This window comes from Erinaceus europaeus, chromosome 17, assembly GCF_950295315.1.
Source record: "Erinaceus europaeus chromosome 17, mEriEur2.1, whole genome shotgun sequence".
NCBI lineage: Eukaryota > Metazoa > Chordata > Mammalia > Eulipotyphla > Erinaceidae > Erinaceus > Erinaceus europaeus.
The window spans coordinates 58,016,457-58,031,788 of NC_080178.1; the positions used below are offsets into that span (position 1 = coordinate 58,016,457).

Genomic DNA, 15,332 nt, shown 5'->3' on the forward strand with positions numbered 1-15,332 from the left:
CAGAACAGTACCAACAAATTTGATTGCATTATAATTAAAAACCCACATCATTGCATTAAAAGTATCCATGAAAAAAACAATCAGCTAAACCATAACTAGAATAAACTATTTTTTAAAAGAGCTTTTAGCCAGAATATATCTTGTTGAACCCTACAAAATGGTCATTTTTTGAACTGTAAGAATGGTCAAATATTGACACTTCATTTACTTTAACCTAATGCAAAGAACTCCCGTAATTCATGTATTCAAAACTAAGCAGGTCATATCATCAGCATCACAGCAGCAGAACACCTCTCCCATTTCTTGCTTCTTTTCCTCAGCAACTAATAGTCAGTAAATAGTCCCAGGTATGGAGACTCCACAAAAGGCTCATTTCTTCCCCCTACACAGAGGATTAAATCAGGAACTCTGTCTGAGAGGCAGAGAGAGTCCTAAACATAGACAGCACCCTTAGGAGGACAGTCAAGAGACACTAGCCTGTTCACTGGGTAGGGGACTCTACAGAGAAGTCCACTGAAGAGGCCACACAGGCATCTCAGCAGGCAGGCAGGACTTCCATGTAAAGAGCCGTGAATTCAATTCCTGATGATGCAGCAAATGAGACCAGACAGCCATGTGGATTCGGAAAGAGAAACTTTATTAATGTTAAGGAGTCACAGAAAGCTCGTGCTGTAAAAGCGGTCTGGGCTAGTTCCTGCACAATCTAAACCACATATGCAGGCCTGTAGTCAGTGCCAATTGATGTGGGGAGGCCATATTAAGGAATCATTTCCTGTAGCAAAACCTTCCTTACTTCTCTAGCATTTTCAGTGTAAGAAAGGCTTCTACTCACCCAGAGTATGTGTAGCCAGTACTAAGGAGTACCTGTATCTCCCCTAGACACCTAAAATTTTTAAATATTTACATCAATGACTTCCCAGAAACTTCTTCAAGGAAGTTCATCTATGCAGATGACATCTGCTGTGCAACCCAGGCATCAAAGTTCGACATCCTCGAGGAAACACTCACGAAAGACATGTCTCTGATATCTGATTACTGTAAAAAATGGCGACTAATCCCTAGCACTGCAAAAATGGTATCATCTGTTTTCCATCTACACCATGCCTCGGCATCCCGTGAGCTTAATGTGCAGCTTGGCGATACGAGAATCCGGCATGAAGCCCAGCCAGTCTATCTTGGCGTTACTCCCGATCGCACTCTGTCATTTCACAAACATCTCATAAAAACTGCAGCAAAGGTGGGCGCGAGGAATATCATTGCAAGACTGGCCAGCTCCTCATGGGACGCGAGCGCTTCCACACTACGATCATCATCTCTGGCATTATGCTATTCCACTGCAGAATACTGTGCCCCAGTATGGTTCCGTAGCCCCCATGTCCACTTGGTCAATTCCAAATTATATTCCTCCATGAGGATAATTTCTGGAACCATCGGTTCCACCCCAGTTCCATGGCTGCCAGTTCTTAGCAACATCGCCCCACCAGATATTTGTCGGGATGCGGCATCATCTAAGTTCATTTCCCACATCTACGCTCGACCGGACCTGCCAATATACGCGGATATCTTCACCCACCCTGTCCAACGCTTGACGTCTCATCACCCAATCTGGTCCCCTATGCCTACACTGAACTTCTCTGTCCCAGTCTCTTGGAAACAGAGTTGGCAGTCAGCTGAGGTAAAGAACAAACACCTCATCACAGACCCCTGCAAGCGTCAACCCGGCTTTGACCTAGCACGTTATGATTGGGCCCTCCTCAATCGCTATCGAACAGGCCATGGCCGGTGTGCCGCTATGTTCCATTGCTGGGGGGCCAGAGACGACCCGAACTGCCCCTGCGGCTACAGACAGACTATGACCCACATAGTCAACGACTGCCACCTCTCCAGATTCAAAGGAGGTCTCGAAACTTTACATCAGGCTCAACCTGACGCTGTTGACTGGCTACAGAAGAAGGGCAAACGCTAGAAGAAGAAGAATTTTTAAAGTCTACCTCTGTGTCTTTAAATAGCATTGTCCCAATATACTGAATTCCTGCAGGCTTGAGAGGGCATTGCTTGGGGTTATTCTGGGCACATGGTAAATAATTTCCAGTCACCCAGATACAGAGGGATGGTAACTGGAGGATAAAATAATATAACTCGGGGGCTCCTCTAATGCAGTCTTTCCTGATGAGTCAGTTCATGGTATTGGCTTACAAGATTCTATCCTATTATAATTGGGATAATTATTCTGCCTTCTAGTAGTAGCCATCAACCACTAGGATTCTTGTCCTTTTTCTTTCTTTTTTTTTTATTTATAAAAAAGGAAACATTGACAAAACCATAGGATAAGAGGGATACAACTCCAAATAATTCCCACCACCAAAACTCTGCATCCCATCCCCTCCCCCAATAGCTTTCCTATTCTTTAACCCTCTGGGAGTATGGACCCATGGTCACTGTGGTGTCCAGAAGGTGGAAGGTCTGGCTTCTGTAAGTGCTTCCCTGCTGAACAAGGGCATTGAAATGTCGATCTGTACTCCCAGCTTGCCTCTCTCTTTTCCTAGTAGGGTGAGGCTCTGGGGAAGCGGAGCTCCAGGATACACTGATGGGGTTGTCTGTCCAGGGAAGTCTGGTTAGCATCATGCTAGCATCTGGAACCTAGTGGCTGAAAAGAGAGTTAAAAAAAATACAAAGCCAAGCAAGTTGTTGAAAAATCATGAACTAAAGGCTGGAATAGTGCAGATGAAGTGTTGGGAGGTACTCGATTTTGTAGATAGCTAGAAGGCATATTTTAGTTATATTCCAAAGGGCCTGTGGCTGTAATAGTTTTTTTTTTAATCTAAGCCTGAAATTTGATATGCAGGTGGACCCAAGTTATTGTCTGGGGAGATGATGTCATGGCTGGGAAAAGGACCAGAAAGCTGGGTCAGGAAAGAGAGTAGCTCCCATATATGAGAAAGTTGTATAAAGATTGTTGCTGGTAAACCCCATCGATTTGATGTGGTCTGAGGCCCATATTCAGCTTAGGAGCCTATGTCACCTCTGCATCCCTGTAGATCTGAGCTCACATTCTGTGGTCATGAGTAGGAACATTCCAAGCTGCCCCAATATCAGGACCCATCTTCCTCAGGTGGAAGATAGAGTATGTTGTCCAGCCTCCCTTCGGAGGATGGAACATTCTCTACCATTGTTGACCCAAGTTGAAGGCAAGGTCCTATGGGGGCCCACAAAGGGGTCTATTGTGTTGTTCCTGATAGGAATGATCGGTAACAACGGAGAGAGGAATTTATTTGAGGTCTAGGTGCATCATGTCTGTTTGGGAATCTCAGGGCTCTCTGATTAGGGCCCCAGCTGATGGGGTGGCCTGATAGTGACTAAAGAGTCATTGTTAAAGTATGCCAGTCTCTACTTTAACGATAACTCTTTAATCACTATCAGGCCATTCCACCAGCTGGGGCCCTAATCGGGGAATCCTGAGATTCCAAAACAGACTTGATGGGCCTAGAACTCAAATAAATCCCTCTCCCCATTGATACCAGTAATATCTATCAGGAACAACAAATTAGACCCCACTGTGGGCCCCCATAGGACCTTGCCCTCAATTTGGATCAACAATGGTAAAGAATGTTCCATCCCTGGAAGGGAGGATAGACAACATACTTTATGCTACATCTGAGAAAGATGGGCCGATACTGGAGCAGCATGGAATGTTCCTACTCATGACCACAGAATGTGAGCTCAGATCTATAGGGATGCAGAGGTCACATAGGCTCCTAAGCTATTTATGGGCCCCAGATCACATCAAATCAATGGGGTTTACAGTCAACAATACTTATACTCCTTTCCCATATTAGGGAGCTACTACTCTCTTCCCTGATCCAGCTTTCTGGTCCTTTTCCCAGCCATAAAATCATCTCCCCAGACAATAACTTGGATCCACCTGCATATCAGGGTTCAGGCTCAGGCAAAAAAAAAAAAAAAACTAGTATAGCTACAGGACCTTTGAAATATAACTAAAATATGCCTACTAGCTATCTACAAAATGGAGGACCCCCAACAGTTCATCCGCACTATTCCAGCCTTTAGGTCCATGATTGTTCAACAATTTGTTTGGCTATGTATGTTAACTCTCTTTTCAGCCACCAGGTTTCAGATGCTAGCTGGATGTGACCAGACTTCCCTGGACAGACAACCCTATCAATGTGCCTTGGAGCCACACTTCCCCCAGAGCCCTTCCCCACTAGGGAAAGAGAGAGACAGGCTGGGAGTATGGATCGACCTGTCAATGCCCATGTTCAGCGGGGAAGCAATTATAGAAGCCAGACCTTCAGCCTTCTATATCCCACAGTGATCTTGTGTCCATACTCCCAGAGAGTTAAAGAAAAGGAAAGCTATCAGAGGAGGGGATGGGATACAGAGGTCTAGTGGTGGGAATTGTGCAAAGTTGTAACCCTCTTATCCTATGGTTCTGTCAATGTTTACTTTTTATAAATAAATTTTTTTTTTTAAAAAGTATGCCAGCCTCTTGCCCTTATTTAGCTTTTGCAGTCCTTGCTTTGCTAAGGTTAGCTTTGGAGTGAGTGAGAGAACTGTAATAGGAAGTAGGTGAGGAGAGTATCTAAGTACACACTATTTCATTATGAACTTGATACTGACTCACTGCAGACTATTGTGTACTTTTGCTTTCAGGTATATATTTTGCCCTAATTTATGGATACATGTGAACATATGCTCTATCTTATGGGACCTGGTCTAAATCTAGATGTTTCTGACTTTTTTAGGAAGTGAACCTCCTGGAATGGAATTAGAGAATACTATGAAAGAAAGGTCTCACCCGAGTAATGAGGGTGAAGGCTTGATATTCCACACCTGATATATCTGTACACAGTCTGAACTGAAACATGCTGAGGTGGTACTTGTGTTGATTAGGTTGGGATCAGCAGATGCAATATCATTTGGTATGAATTGAGAGAAGCATGCAGGAAAGTGAGCCCCACTCTAGAGGTTCCAGGACTGGGGGAAATATAGGCTCTATAGAGGAAGCAGGAGGTTCCTGCTGTCTTAGGGTTAAAGAAGACAATAGATAGTTATTGCTGTAATCACATAATTTGGCAATTGGGTTAACTTTGAAATATCCCTTTGTTAGGATTTGCTGTATCATACACAACATCACCATAACTTATGTCCTTTGACATTATTTGTATATAGCTGTGCCACTGATTGCTTCTGTTCTCCCTGGTCTAGGCTTTTGAGAGAATGAACATATCAATGACTCAGCCTATGTATTAAAAAGACTTAGTCTGTGATTTAAAAAGTTTGAGACATTCAATCAATTTTCCCCCTCATATTAGTGATTTATATTACTATAAATTAATAGGACTGTACATAAACACCATTCCCACCACCAAAAGACTGTGTCCCATCCCATCCCAACCCCCACCCCATGAAGCTGAACATCCACCCTCACCCCAGGGTTTTTACTTTGGTGCCCTACACCAGATTTAGTCAAATCCTGCTTTTAGTTTCCCATTCCGTTCTTCTTTCTCAACTTCTGTTGATGAGTGGGATCATCCCATATTCGTCTTTATCTTTCTGACTTAGCTCACTTAATATAATTCCTTCTAGCTCCATCCAAGATGGGTCAGGGAAGGTGGGTTCATTGTTCTTAATAGCTGCATAGTATTCCATTGTGTATATATACCACAGCTTTCTCAGCCATTCATCTGTTGTTGTTGGGCACCTGGGTTGCTTCCAGGTTTTAGCTCTTATGAATTGTGCTGCTATAAACACAGGTATACACATATATTTTTGGTTGCGTGTTATGGAGTCCTGGATGTATATCCCCAGGAGAGGAATTACTGAGTCATAAGGAAGGTCCATGTCTAGCCTTGTGAGAGTTCTCCAGACTGCTCTCCACAGAAATTGGACCAACTTACATTCCTTCCAACAGGGCAGAAGGGTTTCTCTGTCCCCACAGCCTCTCCAGCATTTGTTGCTGCTGTCCTTTTTGATGCATGCCATTCTCACAGCGGTGAGGTGTTATTATGAGGCTCCCTTCTTTATATATAGCCCTATAGATATGTAAGGTCGCACATGCATATTTTGAAGCATTATAAATACTCAGTCTCTTTCCTTTTCCTAGTAGGAGTGCTCTGATAAGTGCCCAGAGTTCTTCCCACTTTATTGACCAACTTGGGGAAAGTGTTTGACTCTACCACGGAAACTGATCCATTAGTCACTTATAGAGCTCCCTACTTATAATCCTTCAAGTGACCCATGAACTGAGCCAATACCCCATGTTCCTCCACTCCACACCCACCCATTTGTTCTTTGGGGTAACTATACAGCTTCCAGAAGGGAGCTGGTAGGTGAGCTGTGGAAGACAGAAAGTAAGATGTGACACAAAGGAGGTCCATGTCATGGGGCCAGAGAAAGAACACCAGACTGAGGCTAGTGCTGATTCTGGGATAATGAAAGAGAGACCATCAACACTCAAGCCCTGTGTATTGCAAGACCCAGAGGAGATATATAAGCTCTAAGACTTCTGTCAAAAGATACCATGATGCAGCTATATGCTAAGTACATGTATGAGGACCTATATTGAGGCCTTGGCACCAAACATAAAATTATGTCACAAGAGTTTCATATCCAAAATAAACAAAGAGCTTAGAAGGCTCAGTAATCAAAACTATTACAAAATAAGCAGATCTAAACAGATTATATAGATGAATATGACAAATAAGTATATGAAAAAATGTCCAAGGGGCCAAATAGTAGTGCACCTGGGTGAGTGCACATGTTACAATGTGCAAGGACCAGGATTCAAGAACCCAGCCCCCACCTGCAGGGGAAATCCTTGCAAGTAGTGAATTAGTGTTGCAAGAGTCTCTCTATTTCTCTCCTTTTTTTTTTTTTTTAAATCAAAGCACTGCTCAGCCCTGTTTTATGGTGGTACAGAGGATTGAACCTGGATCTTTGGAGCCTCTGGCATGAAAGTCTCTTTGCATAACCATTATGCTATCTACCCTCCCCCAGTCTCTCTACCACTCCCTCCTCTCTCAATTTCTGGCTGTCTCTATCCAATAAATAAATAAAGATAATTAAAAATAAACTTTTAATGTCTATTATATCTTATTATTAGGTAAATGTATATCAAAACCATAATAAGCTATAACATCTCACCTGGGAGAACAGTTACTACCCACAAACAAATAATGGAGAGAAGGGAACTGTCCTACACTGTCAACAATAATATAAATCCAGGCAGCTAGTCACTATGGACATCAACAGGGAGATAACCCCCAAAATAATTTCTTTTAATTACACTTTGATATGATCCACGATCTGGCTGGGGAGCTAGAATAATGGTTATGCAAAAACACTTTCACACCTGAGGCACCAAAGGTACCAGGTTCAAACCCCAACACCACCATAACTACCAGAAACCAGAGCTGGGCAGTGCTCTGGTAAAAATAAATAATAAATAGGGGCTAGGCAGTGGCACACCTGGGTAAGCACGCATACTACAGTACGCAGGGGGAAAGCTTCACAAGTGGTGAAGCAAGACTGCAGGCATCTGTCTCTGTTGCTCTCTATCTCCACCTCCCCCTCTCAATTTCTCACTATCTCTACCCAATAAGAAATAAAAATTAAATAAATAAATAAATGCTAATTTTAGGAGATATATGAACTTTCTGTTCACTATTATTTACAATAGCCAAGAGGTATGAACAACCTAAGTATCTGCTGACCGATAAGTGTATAGAAATGTGGAATATATACGCAACGGAATATTACCTGGCTTAAAAAAAAAAAAAAAAAACAGTGAAATCATGACTTAGTGAGATAACATGGTGCTTCTACAAAGGATTTTCATGCCGAAACCTCCGAGGTACCAGGTTCACTCCCCAGAACCACCATAAGCCAAAATTGAGCAGTGCTCTTATAGAAATAATTAATTAATTAATTAAAGTAAGGCAGGATGAAATCTCACTGTCAACACCACGTACGGACCTAGAGAGCATCATGTCACGTGAAATATGCCAGATGGAGGGAGTCAAGTCCCAAGTGGTTTCACATAGCTGTGGTATATGGAGAAAAGGAGCAGCTGAACTGAATGCAGTAATTACCTCTTGGACTGTTAGGCCAATTGGAGGTTAGCAAAAAGGAATAGAAGAATGGTTGGAAACGAGGACCAAGGGGATGCACAAGTTGATTTTAATGAAGCAAACCCGAAACTTACATGTTCTGACTCACTATTTAACTTTTTAAAAAAATGTACTCTGCAAATGGCATCAATATCCACATATCACATGTGGAAATTAATCCATCCATTAACTAATTAAAATTCCAATTCAAGAGGGAGCAAGAAGCAAAGAGCAACTTTACCCACAGAAGGATCTGAGACAGGCTTGGAATTCCTAACAGAGCAGATGAAAGGTATTGCTCCTCTCTGAAAGAGTCAATTATCAATGAGAAGACTTCTAAGAAGAAAGGAAGAAACTGACTGCCAGTGATAGCTATCCAGTAAGACGGAGCTGGTCCTCCTAAACTCTCTCTGACCACAAGGCAGTAAGGCAAGTTTAATGTGACTCTTGCTAGTTATTTCATAATTTACCTAATTGTAAGATTTCAAAGGTTTCATTTCACACCGCACCCACCACCAAAGTGCTGTACCCACCCCCATAATCATTAGAGTGCTCACAAAGTCTCAGAGACAGTTTGTTTTTTGTTCTAAGTTCACACGTTTGACTTGTCTATATCTCACATATGGGCAAAAAACACAGGTAGTTTTCTTTCATCTCTATTTATTTCATTTGGCATAAGCATTGCCAGAGAACTTTTATATAATTAATTTATTTTGATTGAGGAAATATTTAACAAGTCAGTTACTGTCTTGTTACAGCTCCCCCAATTGCATGTCAGCACTCATCACCATCCACCAAAGTGTCACTTCCCTCCCATGGGGCTGAGGGCCCCCAAACCTCTTTCAGCCCCTTCGTGTGTGCAGCTGGAGGGTTTTTAGAAGGAATGTGAAAGGGCACAAGTAGAGGGTCAGGTGTCCTAATTACACTTAATTGCAGCTAAACCCAAGCCTAGGGACATGGTCGGGTGAATCACCATAAGGTTATATATGCTTACTAACTACCTATTAAAGACAGGGGTGCAACTAGCCTGAGGCCGACCAACAGGGAAACACAAGATGGCTTCACCACAGAGAAGATGACAGCACCTAGTCGCAAGAGAGATGGGTCATTACCAATTTCACTCTGGAAGTCAGTGAGAAATGAGAGAAGACTGTTCATTCTTGACCCGAACCACTGTGTTTGAAGTTGGCTAGGGTCCGACGAGACTTCTGAAATTTACTACGGTGAGTGCCTAATTCTGAATTTCACAGACCTATTGTTTGGTACTGGAAAATAATGCAAGAACAGCGCACACACCCAGACACGACTTCTAGACCCCCGGGTGATGTTGCATGTAGTCTCTGTGGACGTGACTTGTTAGACCCAATCACTCTCAGCTGCAGGCACAGTTTCTGTAGGCCCTGTTTATGTCTCCGCTCCGAGATAACCGAGGAAACCCCTTGCTGCTCCATGTGTGGAGAAATGGCCCCACCTATAGCCTGGAGAAGGGATACCGTTTTGAAAAGGAAGGTTTTCAAGGTCCGACAAGACAGATCCAAGTTCTTACCAGTCTATGCTGACCAAGTCTGTCAGGTGCATTGGACAGTCAAGCACTTCTTCTGTGAGGTGACAAAGGAGTTTCTGTGTGAGGCGTGCTGTGACAGCAAGGCCCATGAGGAGCATGGGCACAACGAGATAAAATCGCTAGCGGAGCACTATCGACAGCAGCTCCTGCGACAAATGCGGCTTCTGTGGCGGAAGAAACAGGAGAACCAGCGAGAGCAGCAAAGGGAATCCACTGTAATCCTCTGTTGGAGAAAGTACCTGGCTCTGCGGAGAGAGATGATCCGTGAGGAATATCACAAAGTGAAGCATTTGCTCGTTAGTGAAGAAAAGTGTTCTCTGGAGAGAATAGAAATGGAAGGAAGATACATTTACGAGAAACTGGTGGATAATAGGAACCTGAGGAGAAAAGTAGAGGAGCTCCTCCAAGTGTTGTACTGGAAACTGGAGGGCAAGTGCCGAAGACCAGACGAGGAGCTGCTCCTTAAGTGGGAAAGCCTGATGACAAGTAGTCAGATACTGCAAGAGCAGGTGCCCCAGCCTCTGAACATCTGCCTCAGCTCCCAGCCCATTACCGGCCTTGTCCGAAGGCTCTCCGGCTGCCTAGAGCACCTGAGCTGGGAGGAAGAGAAAACCACTTTGAACAGCCCCCTGCTAGAAGGTGTGAGGGCCCCACTCCGTAGAGCTGATGGCCCAGAGGATGTCCAACAATGGCCAAAACTGAAATACTTTCTTACCTGGGCCTCACAGTGCTTCACTTCCGGGCAGCATTACTGGGAGCTGGATGTGGGGGGATGCCAAAACTGGGTTGCTGGCTTGTGCTCCAACTCTTGGACAAAAAAGAACGACATGGCGCTAGACTCAGAGGGGATCTTTCTGCTTATATGTGTTAAAGAGGACGATCAGTGCAGGCTCTTCACCTCTTCCCCACTCCAGCCACAATTTGTGAAATGGTCACAGAGCACCATGGGGGTATTCCTCGATTACGATCGTGGCACTGTGAGTTTTGTTGATGTGGTCAACAGCTCCCTGATTTGCAGTTTACTCTCGTGCACATTCTCTGCTCCTCTCAGGCCTTTTCTTTGCTCTGCAAGCCCGTGACCCAGGACAGCTTCGAGCGTGGGTGTGAGGAATGCCAGTAGACCCAAGAGGTTGGAGTGAGCACCTGCCATGCCTGCCATCTTCCTTCAGGAAACAGTGATGGTTTTTACAGATTTTTAAATTCTACCTTGTGAAGGGCAAGTGTTTATTTTAGTAGTCTTAAATAAAAATATTTTTTAGATAAAAAGGAGGAGGTGACTTATTTCAAATATGAAAACAGCACGTTAAATTCAAAGGACCATTAAAAAAAAAAAAAGCAGGTCAACATGACACTAACAGATTTCTTCTCGGGAGTCAGGCGGTAGCGCAGCAGGTTAAACACACATGGCACGAAGGACAAGGACCAGTGGAATGATCCCTGTTCCAGCCCCCGGCTCCCCACCTGCAGAGGAGTAGCTTCACAGGCGGTGTAGCAGGTCTGCAGGTATCTATCTTTCTCTCCACCTCACTGTCTTCCCCTCCTCTCTCCATTTCTCTGTCCTACCTAACAACGATGACATCAATAACACAACAATAATAATTACAGCAACAATAAAAAAACAAGGGCAACAAAAGGGAAAATAAATAAATATTTTTTTAAAAGGTTTTCTCCTCTCCCCATGACAGGTGTCTGTCTGTACAGTATTCCCAACAGCACCACCACCACCTAGTTCTACTGCAACAGACCACACCTACTCCAAGTCTCACCCTGTGTTTACCTTTTCTCTTCTTCTGTTTTGTTTATTGGCATCAGGATTATGTTGGGGTTCAGCGCCCACACAATTCTACCTCTCCCACCGGTCTTATTTTATTTTGTCTCCAGGGTTATTGCTGGGCCTCAGTGCCTGCACTACAAATCCAATGGTCCTAGTGGCCATCTTTTTTCCATTGTTGTTGTTGCTGCTGCTGTTGTTGGATAACACAGAAGTTGAGAGAGGAAGGGAAGACAGAGAGGGGGAGAGAAACACAGACACCTGCAGACCTGCTTCACCTCTTGTGAAGTGACCCCCTCCCCCAGAAGGAACAGAGCCAGGGGGCTCCAACCAGAATCCCTGCGCAATCCTTGTGCTTCATACTCTGTGTGCTTAACCTGGTGTGCTGCCGCCAGACTTTCCCTCACCAAGCAGTCTTTTCTTTTAGAGGTTGAGGGTGAGACAGACTTGGCAGCACTGCTCTACATCTTGTGAAACTTCACCCCAACAGGTGGAGTTTGGGGACTTAAACCAGGTCCTCTTGCATAATAGCATGGGTGTGCTAATGAGTGAGCCACCACCCAGACTCTGTGTTTTTCCTTTCTTGTTTAACTTCAACCGATGAGTGAGACCATCTGGTGTCCATCTTTCTCGTTCTGGTTTCATCTCATTTAGCATGATTCCTTCCAGTTCCATCTAAGATGTGGTAAAATATTTTATCATTTCTTATAGCTTGCATAGTTTTCCATTATAGTTTCCTCAACCAAAAGAAGTATCTTGAAAGTTAGTCATGTTCTCTTGAAAGCAAGCTAATGGTTGTTTTGAAAGAGGGTGTTGAATATTGGTCACCTAGGTCTTTCAAATAAATGAATTGGGTGCTCCCAACTTCCCATGTTAAGATTGATGATCTATACTAGGGCTTTTGGAGGTTTCTATTTCCTTTCATTACATTACCTGACATAAAAGAATTTTTTCACATTTCAAGACTGCACAGTAATGCAGTACTTTAAAGGCATTTACAACAATAATCAGGGATCCAAATTTATGCTAAAATGTAGCCCCAGTAATGATATTGGTACAAATAAACCTATCAGTTATGACAGCCAAGTGATTAATATTTATGTATTGACATGTTTACATGTCTCAGTAAATGCAACAGCCCCGTACATAACTCTCCTGCAACTGACAGAACTGTCCATCTTAATTTTTTTTGCATTTAATCTAATTTATTTTTTGCATTTCATTTTAACCACAGACACACCAGCATCTAGAGGAAAGTTTCTAGCATCATGAGAATGCCATAATATGAGCACTTAATACATGAAAGACATATTTCAACCCTGTAGTAGATGCGTTAACCTTTTAGTACATGTGATAAAACTGAAGTCAAGAATGAAGAGAGAAATGTTCCTGGGGTGAAAACCAGTGTGACAAAAAAGTCCATAATTCCATTATTATTTTTTTTTTTTGCCTCCAGGATTATTGCTGGGGCTCGGTGCCTGCACTCGAATCCACTTCCCCTGGAGGCATTTTTTCCCTTTTTGTTGCCCTTGTTGTTTATCACTGTTGCTGTTGTTATTGCTGTCGTTGTTGCTGGATAGGATAGAGAGAAATTGAGAGAGGAAGGGAAGACAGAGGGGAAGAGAAAGATAGACACCGTAGACCTGCTTCACTGCTTGTGAAGTGACCCCCTGCAGGTGGGGAGCCAGAGGCTTGAACAAGGATCCTTGAGCTGGTCTTTGCGCTTTGTGCCATGTGTGCTTAACCCTCTGCACTACCGCCTGACCCCCTATAATTCCATTTTTAAGAGATACTTATTAATGAGAGTGGGGGAGGAACAGACATGAAATGCTAAAGATTGAGCCCAGGACCGGATGTTTAAGAATTCTATCCATTATGATATCTCCCAGGCCCCTATGATTTCTTTTTTCTTCAATATTTATTTTCTTATTTTTTTAATTTAATTTTATTTTTATTTTATTTATTTATTCCCTTCTGTTACCCTTGTTGTTTTATTGTTGTAGTTATTATTGATGTTGTTGTTGTGGGATAGGACAGAGAGAAATGGAGAGAGGAGGGGAAGACAGAGAGGGGGAGAGAAAGACAGACACCTGCAGACCTGCTTCACCGCCTGCGAAGGGACCTGCCTGCAGGTGGGGAGCCAGGGGCTCGAACCGGGATCCTGACGCCGATCCTTGAACTTAGCGCCACCTGCGCTTAACCCGCTGCGCTACAGCCCGACTCCCTATTTATTTATTTTCTTTTGTTGCCCTTGTAGTTGTCATTGTTGGATAGGACAGAGAGAAATGGAGAGAGGAGGGGAAGACAGGAGGGGAAAGAAAGACACCTGCAGATCTGCTTCACCACTTGTGAAGTGACTCCCCTGAAGGTAGGGAGCTGGGGGCTCGAACCGGGATCCTTTTGCTTTGTGCCACCTGCGCTTAACCCTTTGTGCTACGGCCCAACTCCCTGCCGCTATGATTTCTTGTCTACAATTGTGCCTCCCTAACCTGAGACTGTGGACAAGACTCATCTCTGAGTGTAAGGTTTCTTTTGTTTTGTTTCATTTCTTTTCCAAGTAGACAGGACTGAAAATAACTTCTTACTCAGCCAGCAAATGGTAACAGACCAAGTGGTAGGGCCCACCAAATTATACCATGCTACCCCTTCTCACATGTTCTTCATAATACACATCAGTCTCCTGCCAAGTTTTAGAAATTGGTTATTAAAATTTTAAAAAATAAAAAGGAAAAATGTTGCACAATCTTAAATATAGTTGATCTTATCTATTGAATAAATAATTTTGATGTAAGCCATCTATAACTCTCAAATTACCTTTAAAAATTGTGAACTTAACCACAAGTAGACATCATGGCCTTGAGTGCTGTTTTCAAAACAAGAAAGGTACAGATTAGAATATTGGGGCTAGACCAAGTTGCAGATGCTTCTACAATGCTATCCTGACCTCTATAGGCAGATAACCTCACCAGTGTGTCCTGGATCCTCACCTCTCCAGAGCCCTACCCCACTAGGAAAACAGAGACAAGCTGGGGGTATGGACTAACCTGCCAATATCCATATCCAGCACAGAAGCAATTACAGAATCCAGAACTCCACGTTCTGCACCCTAAAAATAATTTTAGCCCATACTCCCAGAGGGAAGAAATGACAGGGTAAGATGACCAGAAGGCTCTGAATCCCAATTCCACCAAAACCTGAAACATTCATTACCAGGAACCTTTGTTTCTACACCATTGCTGAAAGGGAAGCAAATCTGGACAACACCAGAGGAAGTCAGACACTATTTCTCTTACCTGAGAAAGCAGAGGAAAAAGGAAGGGCATTCAGAAGTAGTAACAAGTGTAAGTATGACTTAGAAAGGAAGTGATTGTAGGGGGTGGGGGGCAATGGTAGCACACTGGGTTAAGCCCACATAGTGCAAAGTGCAAGGATCCCAGTTTGAGCCCCTGGCTCCCCACCTTCGGGGGTTGGGGGCATTGCTTTGCAAGCAGTGAGGCAGGTCTGCAGGTGTCTATCTCTCACCCACTCCTGTGTCTTCCCCTCCTGTCTCAATGTCTCTCTGTCCTATCCAACAACTACAACAACAACAATGGAAAAAAGATAGCCACCAGGAGCAGTGAATTCACATCGCACAGCACCGAGCCCCAGCGATAACCCTGGAGGCAAAAAAAAAAAGGAAGTAATGGTAGAATGGTACAAGTGAATAAGACCAGGCAGATATAGATCTATAGATATACAAGTCAACCCTTACCTGTGACTTGGGGAGAGCTATTTCAGTTTCTGCTGAAGGGACATGGGGACACAGAAGTCTGGGGGTGGGAATTGTGTGAAATTATACCCCTATTATCTTATAAATTTGTACTTCAAT

At 43.5% G+C, this 15,332-nt stretch overlaps 1 protein-coding gene across 1 annotated transcript; it reads left to right on the top strand.

Annotated features, from left to right (window-relative positions):
• Positions 1–9,590: 9,590 nt before the first annotated feature.
• On the top strand, positions 9,591–10,954 carry LOC103127039 (tripartite motif-containing protein 51-like). The gene has a single exon (XM_007537970.2). It carries the CDS (start codon positions 9,591–9,593, stop codon positions 10,770–10,772), a length of 1,182 nt encoding a protein of 393 aa, XP_007538032.2. The 3' UTR covers positions 10,773–10,954.
• Positions 10,955–15,332: the final 4,378 nt, after the last annotated feature.